A 21,065-nucleotide genomic window follows, 5' to 3' on the forward strand; every position below is an offset into this window, starting at 1 on the left:
GCTAACCGTTTAGCAAGGGTTGCTTTTCCCTCAAATTCTGTAGTTTATAGCATACACTCAGTACCAACATATGCAGTTTAAGGATACAAGTCAAGTCCTCATAAATGGGAATAAAATACATGTTAGTAGTTAAAAAAAAAATATATTTTTTTTAATTGGGGGGCAGGGCGGCATTTACTCGAGTACCCGACATAATACAGGTATATACACGATAACGATAGGCTAGTGACAGCCCTAAAAAGCTGATCGTAATGAATATTATTAGATGTATTTATTTAATCAGTATTATATTATTTAATATAACATATAGACAAATAACGATTCACATTCACGTTATTTTATTTTTGGTGCTATTAACTAGTGTAAGTCCAGTATTACAGGTTTCGTAGCGATAGAGGAAGGTCTGCCTGCACACGCCTGTCTTGTGCGCTATCTCTCGCTTACACAGTTCACTAAGTTGTAACAGGGTGGCGGCTTCTTTTTGCGCACGAGGGACAAAAGAGAAAATGTGTCAAAAATGTACAGACTCACACTGAGCTTATCATTCCCACAACAACAACAAGAATAAACAAAAAAAAAACACAAAGCAAGTTTACTATGATGAAAAATAGTCTATTGTTTTGCGGATCTAACTTTCATAACAAATGCTGGAGTTTTGAACGTCTTCTTACTTCCCGATGGAGGTTGTGTCGCAGAGAGCGAAGCAAAATGCTCTGACTCTTGTATCTTACCGGCCGTCGTTCGCTGGTCTTGGGCCTTACATCATTGACACCCTTCTTCTTTTCCAGACTTTTGGAGAAAATGATCACCATGGTAACGCAGCACTCAGCACAAGTCTCATCGGGCGAAGGAAGAGAAGGAGGAGGAGGCCACAGGCAGCCATCTTGGGGGAGTGTCCGAGGTGGACAGTCAGTTAGCTGGCACCTCCCATCTAAGCCGAAGAGCAGGTAGGACACCCCTGGCACTTGAGACACTCTCTGTCAGGAGAGAAAAGACAAACACCTAAATGCTGACAGCCTTTTATGATTTTTGGATGTCTCTAATCTCTACTATGTTTAGGATGGAGTGTTATGTCATCGCTATGCAAGTATTGTGTACTGGAAGAAAAACACTTCCACTGCAATGCTGGCACATGGGATAATATATAGAGAACACACTGCAGATTTGAGCAATTCCATTTTCGAAAACATGATACAAGTCTTGACACCATTCGAGAATGGCGCAATATCACACCGTTTGGCCTTCTTACAACGCTGACCGACTAGTTCATTGCCATACATGACCTCGAAACCTCAAATGTTGTGACCTTTGTAAACCGAAGACCCCCTGTACTTAGTTTCACCAATGGAAAACCAGTACACATAAGTAAAAAGTCGTCCATTTTTTTAAAGTTGTGCTCAATGCTGTTCCACTCCAGTCTAGAGGGTGGCAGTAGTTGTCATTATAAACAAATGAACCTCGCTCAAGACACACAAAACACACACAATTTTAATGTCTCTTTTCCTTGGCGGACATTGGTTTAAGTTTTCTAACGCGTACAAACAAACAAAGACATTTCCTACTTGGCAGAATTAATCAAAGTTAGCATGTTACTAAAGCAGCTGAATAATCAAGCGCTCCATGTTGTCTGCTATTTGACTAGCAATGTTTTTTTACATAACAGGCTGGGTAGTTTCATGAGATTTTATGAAGGAGCTTTGCTTTTATTTCCAAAGCAATGGGAAGCCCGATTGCATGTCAACTCTGGCAGTAAAACACACAGTGTACTATATGTTGTCATGTGGACAGGTGACAAAGTCAAGGAAGAGAAAAAAGTGTTTTACTAGGGGGCTGGCATGGATTCTTCTAGTCCCCCTGGAGGTCTACTACTGCAGCTATGAATGCTAATCTTCTAACATCATGTGATGTTTTGACGATGCCTACAGCCACAAGTGCTTCATCCTTTTCCACAACATGCTTCCAGATTTTTCCATTCATTAAAACCCTGTTTTTAGGAGCCAAATGAGTAGTTTCTTAAGATAAAAGCTGACGTACACTTAAACTGCTTCCTCAGCCAAAACATGGGGAGAAGCAAACATGGCAGAATCATTTGGCTAATCGTGGGTTATGGCGGCGTGGCTAAAGATGTGGTAGAAAGAGTTTATATGGAAGTGCGGTTGTTTCATGCACACATTGTGCCTGCATGCAGATGGTAGTGGCAGTAAAAGGAGTGATCCCTTAAGAGATGGGACATTATGTGCCATTCAGTTATTTTACTGTATTTCGTTCATTCATTTGACTTGGTTAAATGAATACAGGTTGAATTTCCCACATAATGTTTTAAGTATATATTTAGAATGGACGTCTATGTTCCATAAATTAGCCTAAAATTGCAAAGCTACGCAAAAATAACATTTTATTACATAGAAGAGAACAGCAACACATATTTCACTGCATTTTAGTAGCGATATGGCATAAGGTGTGCATGCTTTGAATGGGGAAAGGTCTAATTGACAATAATGTATAAGGAGTGTGGACGAGAAAACGACTAACACTTATAGTGACACACATCATTTCAGTTGCAAGGCATCCTTAAAGAAAACGGTAAAATGTGTGAAATTTTGCTACATGCTTTGAATTAGGGAAAGTAGTCCGATCTGGTTGACAACAATAACAACAGAGCTGCCAAATGTTACGGGATGTCCGTATTTCGTTAGGGAAATCACTAAATCGCTAATTGATTGTTCCAGATATCGGGGGTGGGGGGGAACCCAGCGTCCGACATTACCGGCCAGTACGGCTCTCCTTCCGGCTAACCGCGACGAAAATTTTACAAATGAATTCAATGAAAGAAACACTTTCAGGTATACTTCTTTCATCCTTTCGCCATGTCAGGAATAGCTGCGTTGACCTCGGACCGGTGCTTCCCTCCCTCGTTAGCTGACCGCCCAACGTCCAATTCGAGAGCACGCTTGGCAGCGCTCCAATCAACTGCTTTCGGGAAGCGACACACAGCAGGCTAATGGCTTTTGCAGGCTTGCCCGTGTAACATGCATACATGTTAAGTGGAGGTCGCCGCACTATTATAACATGCCTAGGCGCTCGTGGGTAGTCCACACACAGATTTCATACCAGCTTGTGTTACTTTCCATCATCTACAGCAAACCCATGACTACACTCAAGATGTTTTAATTTGGCAAGGCCTAAACCAACTCCTGGCATATGATTCCCATTAGCTCCATTTATCCCGGAAAGTCAGTGGAGCACAACTGGGCCTCTCACAGGAATAGAAGGGCCGTGTTAGGCTTCTTGTTTGGAGTAAAGAATGGGAATGTTCTTGTTGATCGGTGTGCGATTACTTAGGCTAATTAGGACTGACATTGAGTAATGGGCGAGGCCAACGAGTGGTTTTTAGTGCAAGAGTTGGAGAACGGGGTGCTTACGTGCAGGGTTATCGCTATTGTGTGACTGGACACAGCTGCTACGCAGTTACCAGAGTGTGCTAGAAATTTACCGGAATGCGTAAGACATTTACCCGAATGTGTTAGACAGCTACCACAATGTGTAAGACAGTTACCGGAATGTATTATACAGTGACCGGAGTGTCCTAGAAAGTAACCGGAGAGTGCTAGACATTTACAAGAACACGTTAGAGAGCTAACTGAACGTGTTAGACATTTACCGGCTCGAATCATAGCCTTTCTTTTTTTAGCTATAGGTGTGGGTCCATATGCGACTGCTTCTGGGTCTGAATCCAGTTAGTGACCTCTGTGCTAGACAGTAACTAGACGTGCTAGACAGTTACCGGAACGTGCTAGAGTCTATTGTACAGTCACCAGCACGAGTTAGACTCCCATTAGCCTTATTTATCCCCGGAAAGTCAGTGGAGCACAACTTGCGCAGGATAAGAAAGACCGTGCTAGCCTTTTTGTAGGGAGTAAAGAACAGGAATGTTCTTGTTGATCGGTGTATGATTACTTTGGCTGATTAGGACTGACTGACGAGTAATGGGCGAGGCCAACGAGTGGCTTTTGTGCGACTGGACGTGCCGTGTGTGTGTGTGTGTGTGTCTGTGTGCGTGCGTGTGTGTGACTGGCAAGCAGGGGGTCATGGGAGAGGGCACGGTACGAATCAGAAGCCCCGAGCCATGCTTACTTAATGAAGCGGTTCGCCATAATGGAGAAACCAGAGCCAGATAGTGAAAGAAGTGTCGTGAGCCCGTACTCTAGTGTCGACGGATCATATCAGCTTCTCAATGACACTCTCCTCTCCTTCGCTACTGATCGCACTGACTTTTCAATCTCATCTAGATTTACCACACAGCGTAAAGCTACCTTACTACCCATACTAAGTGAGTCACAAAGTTGGCCTAAAGTGCTAAAATCGGTAACCTCCTCCCCTCTCGTACGGGCTGTACCAATGCGAGTATGGCTTTCCTTACCATGATAAAAATATATTGAAACATTATATTCAAACGATAGAAATTAATGAATTCATTCATCATTAAAGGGGACATATTTTGCCAAACCAACTTTTTCTAGTATTTTGATGTAATATTGTTTCTATGGTGCCTCAGTAAACATTCCTAAGTTCCAGGCGTTTTTCTGCCGAGAGGACTGAAATCAGGTCATTTGAATTTCTTGACCTTATCTACATCTAGGAAAGATCGCCGCCTTCCTTTTCTCACAAGTGGGTCTCCCACAAGTAGGCAACCAATCAGAGAACAGGGGCCGTCTTAGCCAAATATGGACAAAGCGGATACAAAACTTGGTCAAACAGAAGTAGCTGTCAGAGGGGGCTTTTCTGGACGTTTGTATGACAAAACCCAAAAGATTGTTAAAAATTAAATTGACACTTTTATAGAAAGTCCATGTGAGAGAGCCACTCTATGAAGGTCTAAATAAATAAATAAATAAACTTTTAACTTCTCCCTCATATTTGATCAAGGAAGCTTTGTCAAATGCCCATGAAAGATTTTAACCCTACTAATTAAACTGGGAGAGAGAAAAAAATCTAAATCAGACATTCAGTCACTGAAATTCAACAAACGTCTTCTTCTTGCTGTCAGTCACGCTGTTACAAACACAACTGCCACCTACAGGACTGGAGTAAAACATTCTCGACCACAACTTTCCACCAAATAACTGCAGCGCAAATTAACTTTTCTTAGTACTCGGCCTGGCGGCACGGTGGCCGACTGGTTAGAGCGTCAGCCTCACGGTTCAATCCCCGGCCCCGCCTGTGTGGAGTTTGCATGTTCTCCCCGTGCCTGCGTGGGTTTTCTCCGGCCACTCCGGTTTCCTCCCACATCCCAAAAACATGCATTAATTGGAGACTCTAAATTGCCCGTAGGTGTGACTGTAAGTGCGAATGGTTGTTTGTTTATATGTTCCCTGCGATTGGCTGGCAACCAGTTCAGGGTCTACCCCGCCTCCTGCCCGATGATAGCTGGGATAGGCTGCAGCACGCCCGTGACCCTAGTGAGGAGAAGCGGCTCAGAAAATGGATGGATGGATGGGTAGTACTCGGCCGTACGAGGGGAGAGGCGTAGAAACCACTATTTGGCATTAGTGTTTGGCTTTGGCTGAGGTCTGTGGTTTAACAAATGCTCTCATTTGATCTGTCAAGTCGTAAAGAAATACAGTTCCCAGACAAGCCAAGCCATGAGTGCAACGCTTAAAAGTCAGATTTCTAAGTAACCCAACCGCATGTTTCAAAAGAGATAAACAATGGCTGTTGTAACCATTCATTTCACACTGTTCATTCACTTCCATGTAAGCTTACTATAACCTGTATTACCAACTAAATCAAGTAACATCACACTACATTTCTTGTCTGGCTTTGTAAAAGGATCTCAGAGCTGCTCTGTGTTATATCATGTCGGATTAGAGCTAAACTGACGGGAAGTTTCATCGCTAAATGGGAACAAATCTAGCACTAGATAGTTCCAGATTCAATTTGGCCTATTCAAATCGAGTGGTAATTCCAGTCAGATTTGTATACGCCGGGAAAGAGTGCAGACAAGCGGCTCTTGGCTCATAATAGACAGTGACTGGGGTGGGCACCGGAAAGGGCAGCTAAGATAATGTGGCTCCTTGCCCGAACTCTGATTTGTGCAAGCAGATGAATAGACGCCCATTTGGGGACCCCTGAAGCTCTCTGACGAGGGTCCATCGACAATAGGCTTGACCTACTGCATACTTGTGCTGAACGCGTCTGGTGTCAAGACTTTGATCAGTGGCTTTAGCCAGTGGACAAAACAAATACTGTACACCATTATAGACTAATAAAGCACTTTAGAGAATTTACATATAATTCTGAATATGACCAACCTTTTTGGGAAAAATATGACAATTGATGGAATGATTAATGAATCCATTATGATGCACATCACTACTTTTAAAATCATACAAATTTTTGATTTAGACAGTTACTGGAATGTGCGACACATAGTTTCCAGTTTGTGTTGGACATTTACAGTAATGTGCTTGACCATTAACGGAATAGGTTTGTTACTGGAATGTGCTAGACATTTACTAGAATGTGCTCGACAGATACCCGAAAGTGCTTGACACATACCGCAGTGTATTAGACATTTTACAGAATGTGTTAGACTGCCTATGAATATTCTCATTCATCCAGGTCATTTCATTCTGAGGGCATTGAATCCATTCAATGCCCTCAGGTTACCAAATGTGTTATTTTTTGTAATGGGTTACCGTCACTGTAATGTGCTACACAGTGACAGGAATCTACTCGGCTGTTACCGGAATGTGCTAGACAGTTACAGGAATGTGCTCGACACTTACCAGAATGTAACAGTTACCAGAATGTGCTACATTTACCACAATACATTAGACAGTTACCGCCCATAATGTCGTTTATGTATTTCCCGTGTATACATATAGACATGTTCACTTCAGAGTTCCCAGAATAAAATATGCAGACCAGTCTAATTGTTTCCTATGGCAACACACTGGTAGTTGTTGTCATGGAATCAAAATAAGAGCATCAAAAAGAATGGTTTTGGGCACAAGTGGGTCTTTTTGTCGGCATGCAAGTGGGAGTCATTATTTAGTTGAAAGTCTGCAGGGTGGACCATCCATTCAGAATGAACTCACAGCCACCCCACTCACAAGCCGTGAGGTGCAGGTCATAAAGATGGTTCCTAGAGAGGTCAAGACATACCATTGACGGCTCGGACCATCACCCTTAGTATCCACAGGCGGGGGGAACATTGGCCCTGGAACGCTTACTCCATCTTCTCAAGTGGTCAAACAATGAGGCCCGGATCATTTTTACTTGTCACTTAATCAATGACGTGCTTAAAAATCAACCTTAAAAAGTCCAGCTGTACTTCTCAGTGCTGAGTGAGCACAAAGAGGTGACACAAATGGGAACACTTCCCTGTGCTGTGCAAGGATACGGCTTCCTTTGTGGTAATCACATCCGGAAGACTACTTACTATACTCAAGATTGTAAAACTAAGTCTCATCCACCCATGTTAATTTCTTAACTTCACTGCATTATACTAACAGTTGTGTCCAAAATATTTCCCAAAACATACATACATGGTAATAGACAGAATATAAGAAAAGGTATGCATTTTATTGAGTGAAATTAGTATTTCTGGCTCCCACTGTTTTGGCTAGTGCCCATGTGCCAGATAGGTGTGCACCAATTAATGAACAATACTCCTGATCTCAACTGGGTATGTGTTAAAGGTTTGGGGAGAAGGTGACAACTATTAGCACCATTATTCCAAAGTGGAGGGCACACAAAATGACCATCAATTGCCCTAAATTGAGTAGAGTGAGGATGATCATAAGGAATGTAAGGGAGCAGCATCAAACTTACAGTGGTACCTTGACGTACAAGTGCCCCAACTTAAAAAAAATTCAAATTACGAGCCATCGCTTGGTTGATTTTTTGCTTTGTGGTGAGAGCCAAAATTTGAGTTAGGAGTGAGCTTCAGACTCTCCTCTGCTCGAGTGGATTGAAAAGAATATGGAGGAATTAAGGTACCATAATGCCCTCAAATGTGGGCAAGGAGAGCCAGTCACACTTTCAGCCGTTTATTGAACGTGAGAGTCAAACACACATATATAAAATGATAACACTCGCAAGGAGTTGTAGTAGGCCACAACTCACACCAATACTCACACTCATCCACTCCATCTCATGCTGCCACTGACTAGGCCACGCCCCTTAAAGGCACACATCCAAAACTACAGTTGTTGTTGTTGTGACTTGCATCTTGTCCTTATATAACAGTAATTACATTTATAAAATCAGTTCATTTTTTAAAAATGTGGTGTGTTTTGTGGGGCTGGAACAGATTAAAGGCATTTTAATTCATTTCAACGGGGAAAACTGATTTGATAATACAATAAATTGAATTACGAGCGTGGTCGTGAAATGAATGAAACATGTTTACAAGTCAAGGTACCACTGCAAAATTGCAGAAACCGGTTGATAATGATGTAAAGGCCGTTTTGACTGATATACGGTACCATTATCTTGACAAATGACCATCAAAATGGGAGACTAAGTTTGGAAAGACGTTTTCCACCCAACTAAATCAAACTTGATAAAACTATTACTACAGTAAGCATCACTATAGTGTGCACTTCTGTAAAACTTAAGAGGACTCGCTATGGCAACCAAACCCAAAACAGAGAACAACAATGAAAACTACTACACAAAACGAGTGCGGTTCACCAAGTGGTAGTGGTGGACCAGCAAGCTGCAAACACAACACAAGGCCCTCTATGCAGTGTGAAATGCATTCGGGGGGTCAGGACCCCTGTCTCAAAGCAGAGCTTATTCAAAGCGAAGCCCTGACGTGCTTGACAAGCACGAGATCAGGTGTTTCACTTTGAGTGCGGGAAGGTACGAGGGGCCTCCTTTGCCCCGACCGCAGTGACCCTCATATGCCTGGACTCTCCATATACCAGGTACCCCCTTGCTAATTACACAAACCCCCTCCTCGCTATGAATCTTTGCCTTTCCTGCCTGTGGTTTCCTTCATTATCCGCGAGGGCCTGTTCAGTTGCGTGCACACTAACCAGAGCCCCTAAATCCGTCAGGGGTACGTTTACACGCAGTCCAGCAGCCGCTTGCAATTTCACAGCTCTGAAAGTGTCAACATGCCTGCAGCGTTCTGTAGACAAACAACAAGCAACAAACAAAATCATCTCGTAGTTAGCTACATAAGCTGACGTGTATGTCACGGTTGTGTCAAGCGAGAACGTGTTTGGGGAAGAAAACCCCCATGAGCGGCATTCCACCACCCCATTCATTCATTCATTCGCGAGAGGGCTCGGCCAAGGACCCTCCGACTGACTGCACAGCATCGTGAGAAGGACAAGACAGATGTGTTCTTTTTCAAGCTCTGAGGTCAAACAAATCACCATTTTGAGGGCTTTACAATACTCAGAAACTCACCAAGTTCCCGTAGCACCACCAGGACTTTTATAAAAGTCAGCCCCCTAAAGCCAGTTTCGCTTAGCAATGTGTCATTTAGTAGGAGTGTCTATCACAAGTAGACCCACCAAAAGTCTCAAGAACACATGCCTGAAAAGGCACAGGAAGTCAGCCATTTTGTTTTAAAGCTGCCATTTTACCATAATTTTGAGCATTTCCAGGGGGTCTTTCAAAGACAGACATGTCCTAGAATTTTTGTCCACATGTAATAGAAAATCGGGCGACGCTAAATTGTGAAGATTTTTAGTTTGCGCCATTGCATGAAGACAGATTATTGCACACAAGCATGACCACCCAAAAATTATTTGACCAGCATCGCCTGGAATCATTTTGAAAATTCAGCCTTCGAAACAAGTTTCACTTAGAAACATGAAATTTGGTAGGAGTGTATATAAATGGACAAAAGACTCAAGAACCCATGCCCGAAAAGAAACAGGAAGTCGGCCATTTTGTTTTGAAGCAGCAATATCGGCTCATTTTGGTCATTTTCAAATGGGGTCCTTTAAAGACAGACTTGAGCTCAAGATTGTCCGAAGTGATAAGGTTGTGTTGCTGGTTGTGGGAAAAATAAAATGGTATTAAATGTATTTGCAATTTAAACACTACCTCTCTAATCCTGCATTGTGTTCATCTCTGATTTACTGATTTGATCTCCTTTTTGATGAGCTCAGCAGTTGCAAACGTTGTTTGCAAAACACCTGCAGGTGCATGGAAAACCTACCAACATGCAAATCCCAACCAAACCACGGAGAGCCACATTGGACCGACACATGTCCACCACCGGCCCGTCATTCAAAGCAGTATCGTCAAGTCTGGACTCTTTCTCTCCAGTCTGGGCCTGCGTCAAGTGAGGAATCTTGCACATTAAATGTCTGCTTTCTTTGAGGGAAAAAGCTGTTTGACGTCAACTGTATAGGTGCAGGCAGCACACAAAACAAATTGCATAACCAGTGGAGAACAGGTTCTAAATGTTCAACAAGTGCAATTAGTCTGTGTGCCTCACAATGGAGTTTTTTTAATTTGGAAAGGCTGCTCAAGCGAGCGCCAGTGTTGTATACACAAACACACCATTCTGCCTCGTGATAGCTAATAAGTAAATTAGGACAATCAACTGAAACGATGCAGCTAGGAGAACACATTACCTCACCTGCACCTGTTTTATGCACACACCCTATCACTACTTACACAACAACGACTTAGTAAAGAATGGAAGTTGTAAAAAGAAAAACTATCCCCCGTTCACAGGGACCAGCTAAAAGGGCTCAAAATGCTGCCGTGTGCATGCAAGGCCAAAAGCTGGCGGTGGCACTTTGTCTAGAAAAAAACACACCACCAACTATCTAAATTTGCTTGACTGCGTATGGCAAACAAATAATAATTGAGAAATTCATGTTTTAAAAATAATTTTCCAAAATCAGAATGTTCTGAACTCTTCGCTTCCACGCGACGTTCACGAATAGCATTGGTATCACGGTGTAATAACCCTTTAAGCAATGGATAATTGAACACAAACAGTTGATCAACACATGGAGACAGACAATATAACAATAATCACAGGTATATATTCTTTATTCTTTGCAAAAAAATGAGTCAGTTGTGAAACTCTTCTTGGTGTGCGTCTCTATGTCTGTAATAGACTGGGAGCAGGACAATGGCCATTGAACTGAAGCAAAAAAATCAGTAAAGTCATAATAGTAAATATTTGCATGAAAAACAAGAAGTACACCTGTAACTGAGCATGCCTTCTTGTGCCGCTTGATGACGTATTCTTTCTTTGTAACCTCAAAACCTCGTATGTCGGGAATATCGTAAACGGAGTACCACCTGTACTTCCCCTTTCAGACAGAATTCAAGTGTTTGCATTTTCAGGCTCCTAAAATCCAACTTTCATGTCAGCAAACTGTCAAAATGGCCTGTTTTTTGTTGTTTTTTTTACCCGTTTTTAGTTTTAAGATGCATGGCAAACGCAACACAGTGACATTGTGCATTACTACTGCATCCCCAGAATGCTTTTCATCTTGGAGAGTATTTTTGCGGACAAGGGTTAGGAACAGCACTTCTCTCGGTCTACGTGAGAATGCCTTTTTTCTTTTCTCTTTTCAGGCCAGCTGGGCATCGAGACATCAGACTCACAAATCTATCACGGTAACGAGGAGGGCATATACACACCACAACTGGAACAAACACAAGGAAAAGACCCTGGAGGGCGGTGTTTGTTTCCAATGTCCCTGCAGCCGCACAGGTTTGAGTTTCACTGTTTGTAGTTATGACTGCAGGTCACAGAGGAAGAAGAACGCTTCTGAAATGGAGAATAGCGTGAGGACACGCACACACATACAAATGCATGCAAGACACGGCTGACAAACTCTTCTCTGGTCACTTCGCCTCAGGCCAGCACAGGCATGAAAGAGCATCAGTGTGAGGGGAACAGAAAACTAAATGACACACGCCGTGAAAAACAGGAAAATAGTCAGACTCAGACGACACAGAAAGACAAAAAGGGAGAAGGGTGGTGATGGTGGTGGGCTCAGATTGAGCGTCAGTGTGTGTGTGTGAATTGAGTGCGTTGTACACACAGCGCCTCGCTTAGCACGCAGCTGCCTCCCCGACAGAATGACGCACAAAGGCTCAGCAAACTTGAGAGCGCACACGCACGCACACACACGCACACACAACTTGACACATAACGTGATAACCTGCACCCAGTGTGGTTTGTGTCGCTTTCTTGTTTGCACTCACATACAGTAAACTCCAGTGAAACCATCATTAAAGTCATAGCAAAAGACAGCTCACAGAGCATAAGGGTTCTTACACAGATCATATTAGCTAAAAGATAAGAACAGTGGTGGCTGGTGGAGTTTTCACCGGGGGCTATAAATAAATTAAAAATAAATCTTTTGATCTTTCATTATTAGCGAGTACGATTCTAGAGTAGCGGCACGGTGGCCGACTGGTTAGAGCGTCTTCCTCACAGTTCTGAGGACCGGGGTTGCATGTTCTCCCCGTGCCTGCGTGGGTTTTCTCCGGCACTCCGGTTTCCTCCCACATCCCAAAAACATGCGTGGTTGGTTGATTGAAGACTCTAAATTGCCCTTAGGTGTGAATGTGAGTTCAGGGTGTACCCCGCCTCCTGCCCGAAGATAGCTGGGATAGGCTCTAGCACTCCCGCGACCCTAGTGAGGATAAGCGGCTCAGAAAATGAATGAATAGATAGATAGATAGATAGATAGATAGATAGATAGATAGATAGATAGATAGATAGATAGATAGATAGATAGATAGATAGATAGACAGACAGACAGACAGACAGACAGACATATACTGTAGATGTACAGCCATCAACACACCTGCAATGATGTGAACAGCCGCCTTCATAAGCTCTTCGGTGACTCTGTAGACAACTGGCAGGATAACATGGCCGGAAATGTCGTAGGCCGACTCGGCTGCCGTTTAACATTAATTGGCTCGGGCGCTGGAATCCGACACCTGACCTCGGCAATATCTTGCTTATTATACATGGCCCCACCCTGCATATCACAAGTGTATCTTATTTTCTTTCTTTCACTGCATTCCCTTTTGTCCTTTTCAATGTGAGTCAGCAGTAGGGGGGCGGTACCCTGGCGCCCCCTATTGACCGGCCCCCACTGGATAAGAAGTGTAACTGCCTCACGCTAACCACGTCACAAGCATCGCGACGAGTCTGTAATCAAACACAGTACAGCTTGCAGATGTCATGGCTGTTTCATTTTAAATGTCATTATCTCTACTCCTGTTTACATAAACGATAAGGGATTTTTGCATTTTGTTCCCTACTGTACAGAATGGGAACTGAACCATGACCATAAAACATGACAAGAACATCTGAACTATATTTAAATGGTTGCAGGTGTGTGCTTTACCATGAGTTTGTGATTGGTTAATTCTGAACACAGCTACATTCCCAGTTATAAGAGTGGCAATTCCAATTTCACTTGATTTGTCTGAAAATCATTATTAATTCATTACAAATATATATTTGTTCATCTAGCTATGCCAGTGACATATAGTGAAAGGCAGAACTATTAAATGCTCTTCCATTTGATGGCAGAAGGTACACTAAACCTGTGTATCCAAATGTTGCCTTTCATACAACAGAATAAGGCATGGCTTTCTGTGAATATATCAGCTTTCTGTTCAATTAAACACGCCCAACACTGAGTTAAGTAAATTGAGACAGGATCATCACTATTTCAGTATTCATACTTTTTGTGATATTGTAGTTTGGTGGTATACAGTGAGATTTTTATAATGTAAAATACTGCATTAGAGTGGCTGCACACGTGCAAGCACATTATCTCAGTTGTTTATTTTTAGTCTTGAAAATATACTGTATATTTTTATTAAGTTGTACAGGTTATAGGTCACTTTAACCAAAAGTTTTGTATATATATATCGGCCCCTTGAGGCCCATTTTAAAAGGATTAACATGCTTACAGAAACTGGAAACAACGGAATTTTTCCCACATTGCGAGCTGTGTTTCGTCTTTATGTGAAGAGACTCACCTTCCAAACATTGTCAGATTTGGCGGTGAGTACACAATTGATTTTTTATTTTTTTATATACTACACAAGTATGTAAAAAAAAAGTTGATTCCACTTAATGATATGCCTCAATCACATATCATCAAAGAGTGAGTACTTTTAGTTTTGTTATGGCTTTTAACCGACAAAAAATAAAATTAAATAAATAAATAAATAAATAATGGCAAAAGCGACAAATGTGATGATGACAAAAGGACTGGAAATGTTATTTTCTGCGCAAAGGGAGCTGATACTTGAAGAGACTCACCTCATAGGCACAGACAGCAATCCCCCCCCACGGGTTGTCAGCGTGAAGGGTGCATACTCCATTGATGCTACATATTTTTACACTTGTACGACAGTAAGGAATGTAAAACCAAATGCAAAAAGTTGACTTGCCTCGCCTTAACTTCCTGTTACACCAAAGGGGAGTATTATTATTATTCTTTCATTTGATCATACAGCTGTATTTTTTACATTGTACGACAGTTATGAATGCTAAGTGCGGACAGTGTGGTCAACTGCAAATGTTAGCCGCTAGCCACTAGCTAGTTAGCCACCAATTGGCTAGCCACAAAGGTAGGTTTCATGTTACGTTAGAGGCCAACTTAAAATGTTACTTGAAACATTGCCTGTACAGTTAAGGTTTTTATGACACTGAAACAGATTATATTATTTCAATGGGAAAAAATCTAATTGTGTATGTTGTATTGCTTTTTGTTTTTGTTTTTTGACCATGTTCGACTTCGGAGGAAATATTCCACTGTCCAAGGGTTAACCACACCGTCAATTTCAAGCACTTTTGTGATGGTTTACTAAACCATCATCAGTCCTGGAAAATTACACAATATCAACTGTACTACAGCACATTAAAATAGATACATTGTGTGGTTTCAACTTAAAAACAAAGCATGAAATGTATTCAATCACTTTTTGAACCTTGAAAATGCATTTCCAAAAATCTCAAAGCATCCGTGGGAACCCTGTAGTCAAAACTTGCCACAAAAACGCTTGCAACATCAGTTTGCAAGGTGACATGATAGCAGGAAATGCAAACAGGGGCCATATATTATTGTGAAAAACTGCTGTAATCTTGGCATTCTTTCCCACGAGTGTAAAATGAACATCTCAGTGTGAGCAGGTTTGCCATGAGGGCAACCCGTGTAATCTCCTGTGGCAAGGTAATGATTACCTGATTACATCTTTCACCCTCTCGGACGTCAACTTTTTCTAGAGCGCTCGACCAAACGTGGCAGCCAGAGAACCCCACCGAACGTGGGGCTGCCACAGTTCCAGTTATCTCCCATTAGGGTGCCCTTGTGCTAAAACCAGTTTCTGTGTTGACCCTGTCCACATGGATCAAGCAGACCGCCGTGCAACATTAAGACATACGGGCAAAACAAGTCCACTTCCGAGCCGGCACGAGAAAGGGAAACAGTCCAATCATCAGTTTAAGGTCATTGCAGCTAGCGTGTTTGCAAAATGTCTCATGATGACACAACCGCTTCAGCCACACGAGAATCCCAATCAGATGACAAACACTTGTCAGAAATTACACAAAGTAAAACCAGTTATTTCCTTACATTCTCTTTAATACATTGCTATTTCTCTTGATTAAAAACACAATGAAAAACAATTGTGTCATTTTGGGGGGAACTGGAATGGATTAATGTCAATTCACTTCATTTTACCAGGGAAAATTGATTTGCTACACAAGTGAATTGAGTTACGCGCTTGCTAATGGAATAAATTAAACTTGTAAGGTTCCAGAAATTACAGAGGTTAACCTATTTTTATTCTTACATATTAAGAATGACATGCAAGACATGACGTTTTGTTTTTACATATTAATACTGAAGTAGTTAACCAGTTTTTACACTTGTATGAGACAGTAGTTAAAAATGTTACATCCAGGCAGTGTAATTCATAACTATTGGCTTCTAGCTAGTTAGCCACTGACTGCCTAGCTACAATGCATGTCATCACTAGTTATCAAAGGTGGAGTGTTGTATATTACATTAGAGGCTAAATTATTATTACACTTGATGTAAAATGTGACTTATATGACTGTTAAAATGGTGAAGTCCAGACAGTGTGATCGACTACTACAGTAATGTTAGCCGCTAGCCACTAGCTAGTTAGCTACTACATTGTTATATATGGTACATGTTTTTGAGTTTTGAAAAGGGTTACTGCTTTTATGTGCAGTATTAATATGTTACCCCATTTTTACACTTAGTTAAGATGAAGTCAATGCAGTGTAGTTGACTGTTGATAGTCACGAGCTAGTAAGCCACTGACTGGTCAAAGTTGAAGTGTTTTACATTTCATATAAATTACGTTCCTGGCTAACTTCTTTTTACACTCGTGTAACAGTTTTAACTTAAAACCTCGCTTGTACAGTTAATAGAGATTTTATGACAGCGACTGTTATGTTCCAGTTAATCAGTACTCGGGTGCAGTGTATGATTTTTCTTTTTTCCGTTTTTACAAGCCATAACAACTTTGAAATGGACCTCGAGCCCTTTTGTCCATCTTCGCAATGACAACAGAAAGTGCTTGAAAAACAAGGCGGCGCATTGTTTCTGGAGCACTTGATTGCAGTCACCTTCTCAGTGGAGTAGAAATGACTCATCCTTGTCACAGGACAAAGCCAATATGTAGTTTATGCGTGTGTATTTCTGCGCATTAGTAGGACAGCATTGGCATAACAATGGGACAACTACATGTTGCTACTGAGGAAAAACTTTGCTCTAGTTGACATCAACGGCTACGTGCTACTAGTAGTACTAGTGAAGCGCTAGATGTTCACTAGTACAATTTTATAATTACACTATTTTTTCTATTTATTTTTATTTCATTCAGCATACTAGCAGTACAACTACATGTTTCTAGTGACGCAAAACTACTTCTGAGTATTTTGGTGCTACCAGTAGGTTCGACGAGGCTACTAGTGCGTGACACATGCCTACTAGTTGGGCCTAGTATTGCATCACATTACTTTACTCGGGTAAACAAAGGTTTAATAGCATTCGAGGAGGCGCAAAGTGGCACTAGTCGTGAAAAAACATTCTGAGTAGGTCCATGTACTAGTACGCTCGTTGTCCTAGTACGCTGAAAACTGCTTTCCATAGCGCGTGTGTGTGTGTGTGTGTGTGTGTGTGTGTGTGTGTGTGTGTGTGTCACACACATGAAGCCTGATTGTGACCACACACAGATGCAATGCAGACTCCACATGCAGCAACAGGTTGCTCATGCATGCAAAAACACGCACGCACGTACACACAAACACACAGATCATAATGAATCACAACAGAACACCCAAGACATAAACTCTTTGGGAAAACTACTCTATTACGAATATTACGCACAAAAAGAAGCCAAAACACACAACTTGTAACAATGTTGTCACTCTCTTTAAAATAAAAATTGACGAAATCCTGCAAGAGTACACGTGCACACATACAAGAATGGATGCCATGACTACCTGGCCAGCAGAGGCTCGTCTTCTCCCCGAGTTAGGACATCTTTCTTGGGGAGGGAGGACAGGAGAGAGGGGTAAGAAGATAGAAAAACTTCCAAGGCATGCAGCCTGAAACGCCGGAGGAGTGAAGCGAGACTGTGAGCAGCTGAGAGCTGCAGAGTTTATTTTTGCTCTCAGCTGGGCGTCCTAATAATGTCGACGAAGGGGGAGTCGGGAACAGAGTCGCGGTCGATTCGGAAACGAATTGCAATTGAGTCGTTAAACAAACACCCTATATCGCTAGGAAAATGTGTAGGGAAACCAAACCCAAACATTAAGTTATGATTTTCGAGCAGCGAACGACTAAAAGATGGCGTGAGCTAAAATAGGGAACACCCCCGCCGAGTTGGTACGCGCCACTGTGGTCCTCCCTCAGGCATTTACAATACCACAGTGCTACTTTTGCCACTCCACAAAAGGCACATTATCTCAGAAGTTCACTTTTGTAGTATCTGCAGTTGAATTTAATGGTTCTTTACAAATCCCGTTCAAATGTTAATGAAACAATCCCTTGGAATTCTAGGATTTACTTTTAACTTTTTTGGGGGAGGTTCAAGAAGAAAATAAATCACCCTAACACCACAATCTGATGACAATTTACTGTATAAGTGTATACAGTTTACTGTATAAGTACACTACCGTCCCAGGGTCACTTAGAATTGTCATTTAGAAAAAAATAATAATAATCTTTTCCCCCCCCCCACCACTTTCAGTGTCTAAAAACTGCTTTTAAAAATAATTGACCAAGATAAACCTTTACAAATCAATTGATTTTGATCTGTTATAGAGGGGAAATAAAAATGGAACAACTCAAACAATGTTGTAAACTTGTTATATAAGTGTGCACACCCTCTTATAACTGGGAATGTGGCTGTGTCACAATTCACAGTCAAACCCATGTAAAATGGGCGCCAGCACACCATTTTCCCACATTTGGGAGATTTTCTTATTGTCCATTGAAACCAAAGTTCAACGTTTTGGCCATAATTCCAAAAGATATACGTGGCACACTGGCACAAGCACAACACTGCTCATCACCCAAAGAACAGCGTGCCTACAGTGAAGCATGGTGGTGACAGCATCATGCTTTTGAAATGTTTTGATGCTGTCACCACCATGCTTCACGGTAGGCACGCTGTTCTTTGGGTGATGAGCAGTGTTGTGCTTGTGCCAGTGTGCCACGTATATCTTTTGGAATTATGGCCAAAACATTGAACTTTGGTTTCAATGGACAATAAGAAAATCTCCCAAATGTGGGAAAATGGTGTGCTGGCGCCCATTTTACATGGGTTTGACTGTGAATTGTGGCTAAGGCGCCAAGGTAAAAGGAATTGTGAACAGTTTGAAATAGTGGTCAAAACCTTCAGGTTTCTGCAAGAAAGCATACAAATTTCTGGAAAAGCCTACTAGAAAATCTGAACTTTATATGTTGAATTTTCCACCCTACCTTCTGGTTGTGTCCATGGCTTTCAACTTGTGGAGTGACCAATAACCATGTTCATTAATTCATCCAATCACAGACACTTTAAATGGTGGCAGGTGTGTGCTCACTCCCATTTAACATGAGTTTTAATTTGATTTGTTAATTCTGAACAAAGCCACAACCCAGTTATAAGATATAGTTCATAATTGTGCAACAACAGTATTTTTACTTCCCCTCTTCAAAAGTTTTGTTTTAAAAAATCAATTGCTTTGTAATGTTTATAGGCCACATTAATGGGAGAAAAAGTTTTGAAATTATTTATCTTGGTCTATTTTTTTGTATCACAAAAATCTTGCATTTGAATGGGGGTGTGTAGACTTTTTATAGTCACTGTATGTGATAGCTATGCTTGTAACTTTTCTATTTAAGATGGATTCCATTTTAAAAATAACAAATTCAATATAAGCTCAGTCACGTAACCACAACACAACAATCTGAAAATATACAATACAGTATATGTTATATCACAGCTATTGATGTTACTTTTCAAACTTTTAAATCTATTTAACATTATTTCCATTTTAAAAAAAAAAGTTAAATGAAAGCTCACACACTCGTCAACATGTCCATCCACTTAGGTTATAGTTACCCCAATACAACAATCTGAAAATATACAGTACACACATATTTACATCATAGCTATTCTTGTAATTGTTTCAATACTGCTGTGTCCACCTAAGAATAAAAAGTACCACCACATTTTCCCAATCTACACAACCACCCCTTTAACCATTTTAAAAGTAGCTGATGTTAGCTCATCCGGTTTAAAAAAAAAAAATATATATATATATATATATTTTCCCATTCACTTCCCATGAAGTCCTTCTGCGCCTCCCCTGGTGATGCGCACTTCACATTAAAGGCAAACATCAGTTTCTCTATTGGTCTTTATCATTCAATTCTATGTACATTGTACAAGGTATGGAAATATTATAGCAGTACTTGGTTTATTTAGGTAAGCTAACCAAAATGTTCCCCACCTCCTATCGTGGAAAACCTCTCCACATGTTGGGAATGATTAAAAAAAATCCTTCGAACATGTTTCTGAAAGAAAAAAAAGATATAAATATTTGCAGTATCACACTTGAGAGGTTGAAATGAAAGCGTAGTATTCATGCACTGGGTCCACAAGCTTATAGGCTAACATTACGAGCGGAATAAGTGTCGTTTTCGAGCTGGTGCCAAAAAGTGCTAACATGTGGGCTTGTGCGCAGTGCCAAACATCATATTCTGCTCTTATAATGTATATTCTTTATGGCAGGATGCATGAGAATGACAGCATTATATGATATTGGCAGCATTAAATCATAATCTGTGATCGGAAATAGTATTAAAAAATTTAAAAAAAAAAAAAAAGTATAAAAGGAGCATTTGATTGAGCTTGAGATTACCATTTCCTCTTCATGGGAACGTTTCTGTGAATGTTGTAAAGCTACTTATGTGCATCGGAGCGGAAGACTGGAAACCTTGTATATATAAAACAAAATAATAATCTGGTATTCTTGTAAAACCGGACAGTGTGGGTTAAGGTTTCTCCCATTGGTCTACTGGTCCAGCTTCCAATTTGGAGCCCAGAGTGGGGCAGTTATTAATAACCACCGTGACAGACAAGCCTCGTGGCCTCTTGTTTAGTCATTATGTCAGCAGCTCTTCATCATGACTCTTAGGAGCCCTGATTAACTCATTAGCTCGAGACCCTTTTCCTTTTTGATTGGACAGATGGTTGCAGTTAACCGTCTTAAGACAGAACAATGGTACCCAAATCCGTGGGTCAAGGACTAGATGAGGACCATGTTGTTACAGGTTTTAGGGGGCGTTTTCAACTTCAAACGTCTTAAAATGACATTTCATCAAATTGATAACAGTGCTTTGTAGATGAATGGCACACCCGCAAGACAATTTGCATCAGGTTATGAAGTGATGGCCAGAAACTCAACTATAAACATTCACCTTTTATAGCAGGGGCATGATTTCGATTATTGATGCCGAAGAAAATTAGAATACAATTCTTCAAATTTCAAGAGTGTCACAGTC

General features: G+C 41.2%; 1 protein-coding gene across 3 annotated transcripts in view; it reads right to left on the reverse strand.

The window, feature by feature from the left end:
* The window catches only part of LOC133485372 (protein FAM53B-like), a 36,936-nt gene extending 19,265 nt beyond the window's left edge, over window positions 1-17,671 (reverse strand). Inside the window, exons 1-2 of one of the 3 annotated variants that reach the window (XM_061788948.1) lie at window positions 17,513-17,671; window positions 732-977 (exon numbers count right to left, since the gene is read on the reverse strand). In XM_061788948.1, coding sequence (XP_061644932.1) covers window positions 732-812 — 81 coding nt within the window. In that variant the 5' untranslated portion in view covers window positions 813-977; window positions 17,513-17,671. Of the gene's footprint in view, window positions 1-731; window positions 978-17,512 lie in introns of those variants that run through there. The other 2 variants (XM_061788947.1, XM_061788946.1) reach the window with 2 other exon arrangements.
* Window positions 17,672-21,065: the final 3,394 nt, after the last annotated feature.

This window comes from Phyllopteryx taeniolatus, chromosome 11 (assembly GCF_024500385.1).
Source record: "Phyllopteryx taeniolatus isolate TA_2022b chromosome 11, UOR_Ptae_1.2, whole genome shotgun sequence".
Classification (NCBI taxonomy): Eukaryota; Metazoa; Chordata; class Actinopteri; order Syngnathiformes; family Syngnathidae; genus Phyllopteryx; species Phyllopteryx taeniolatus.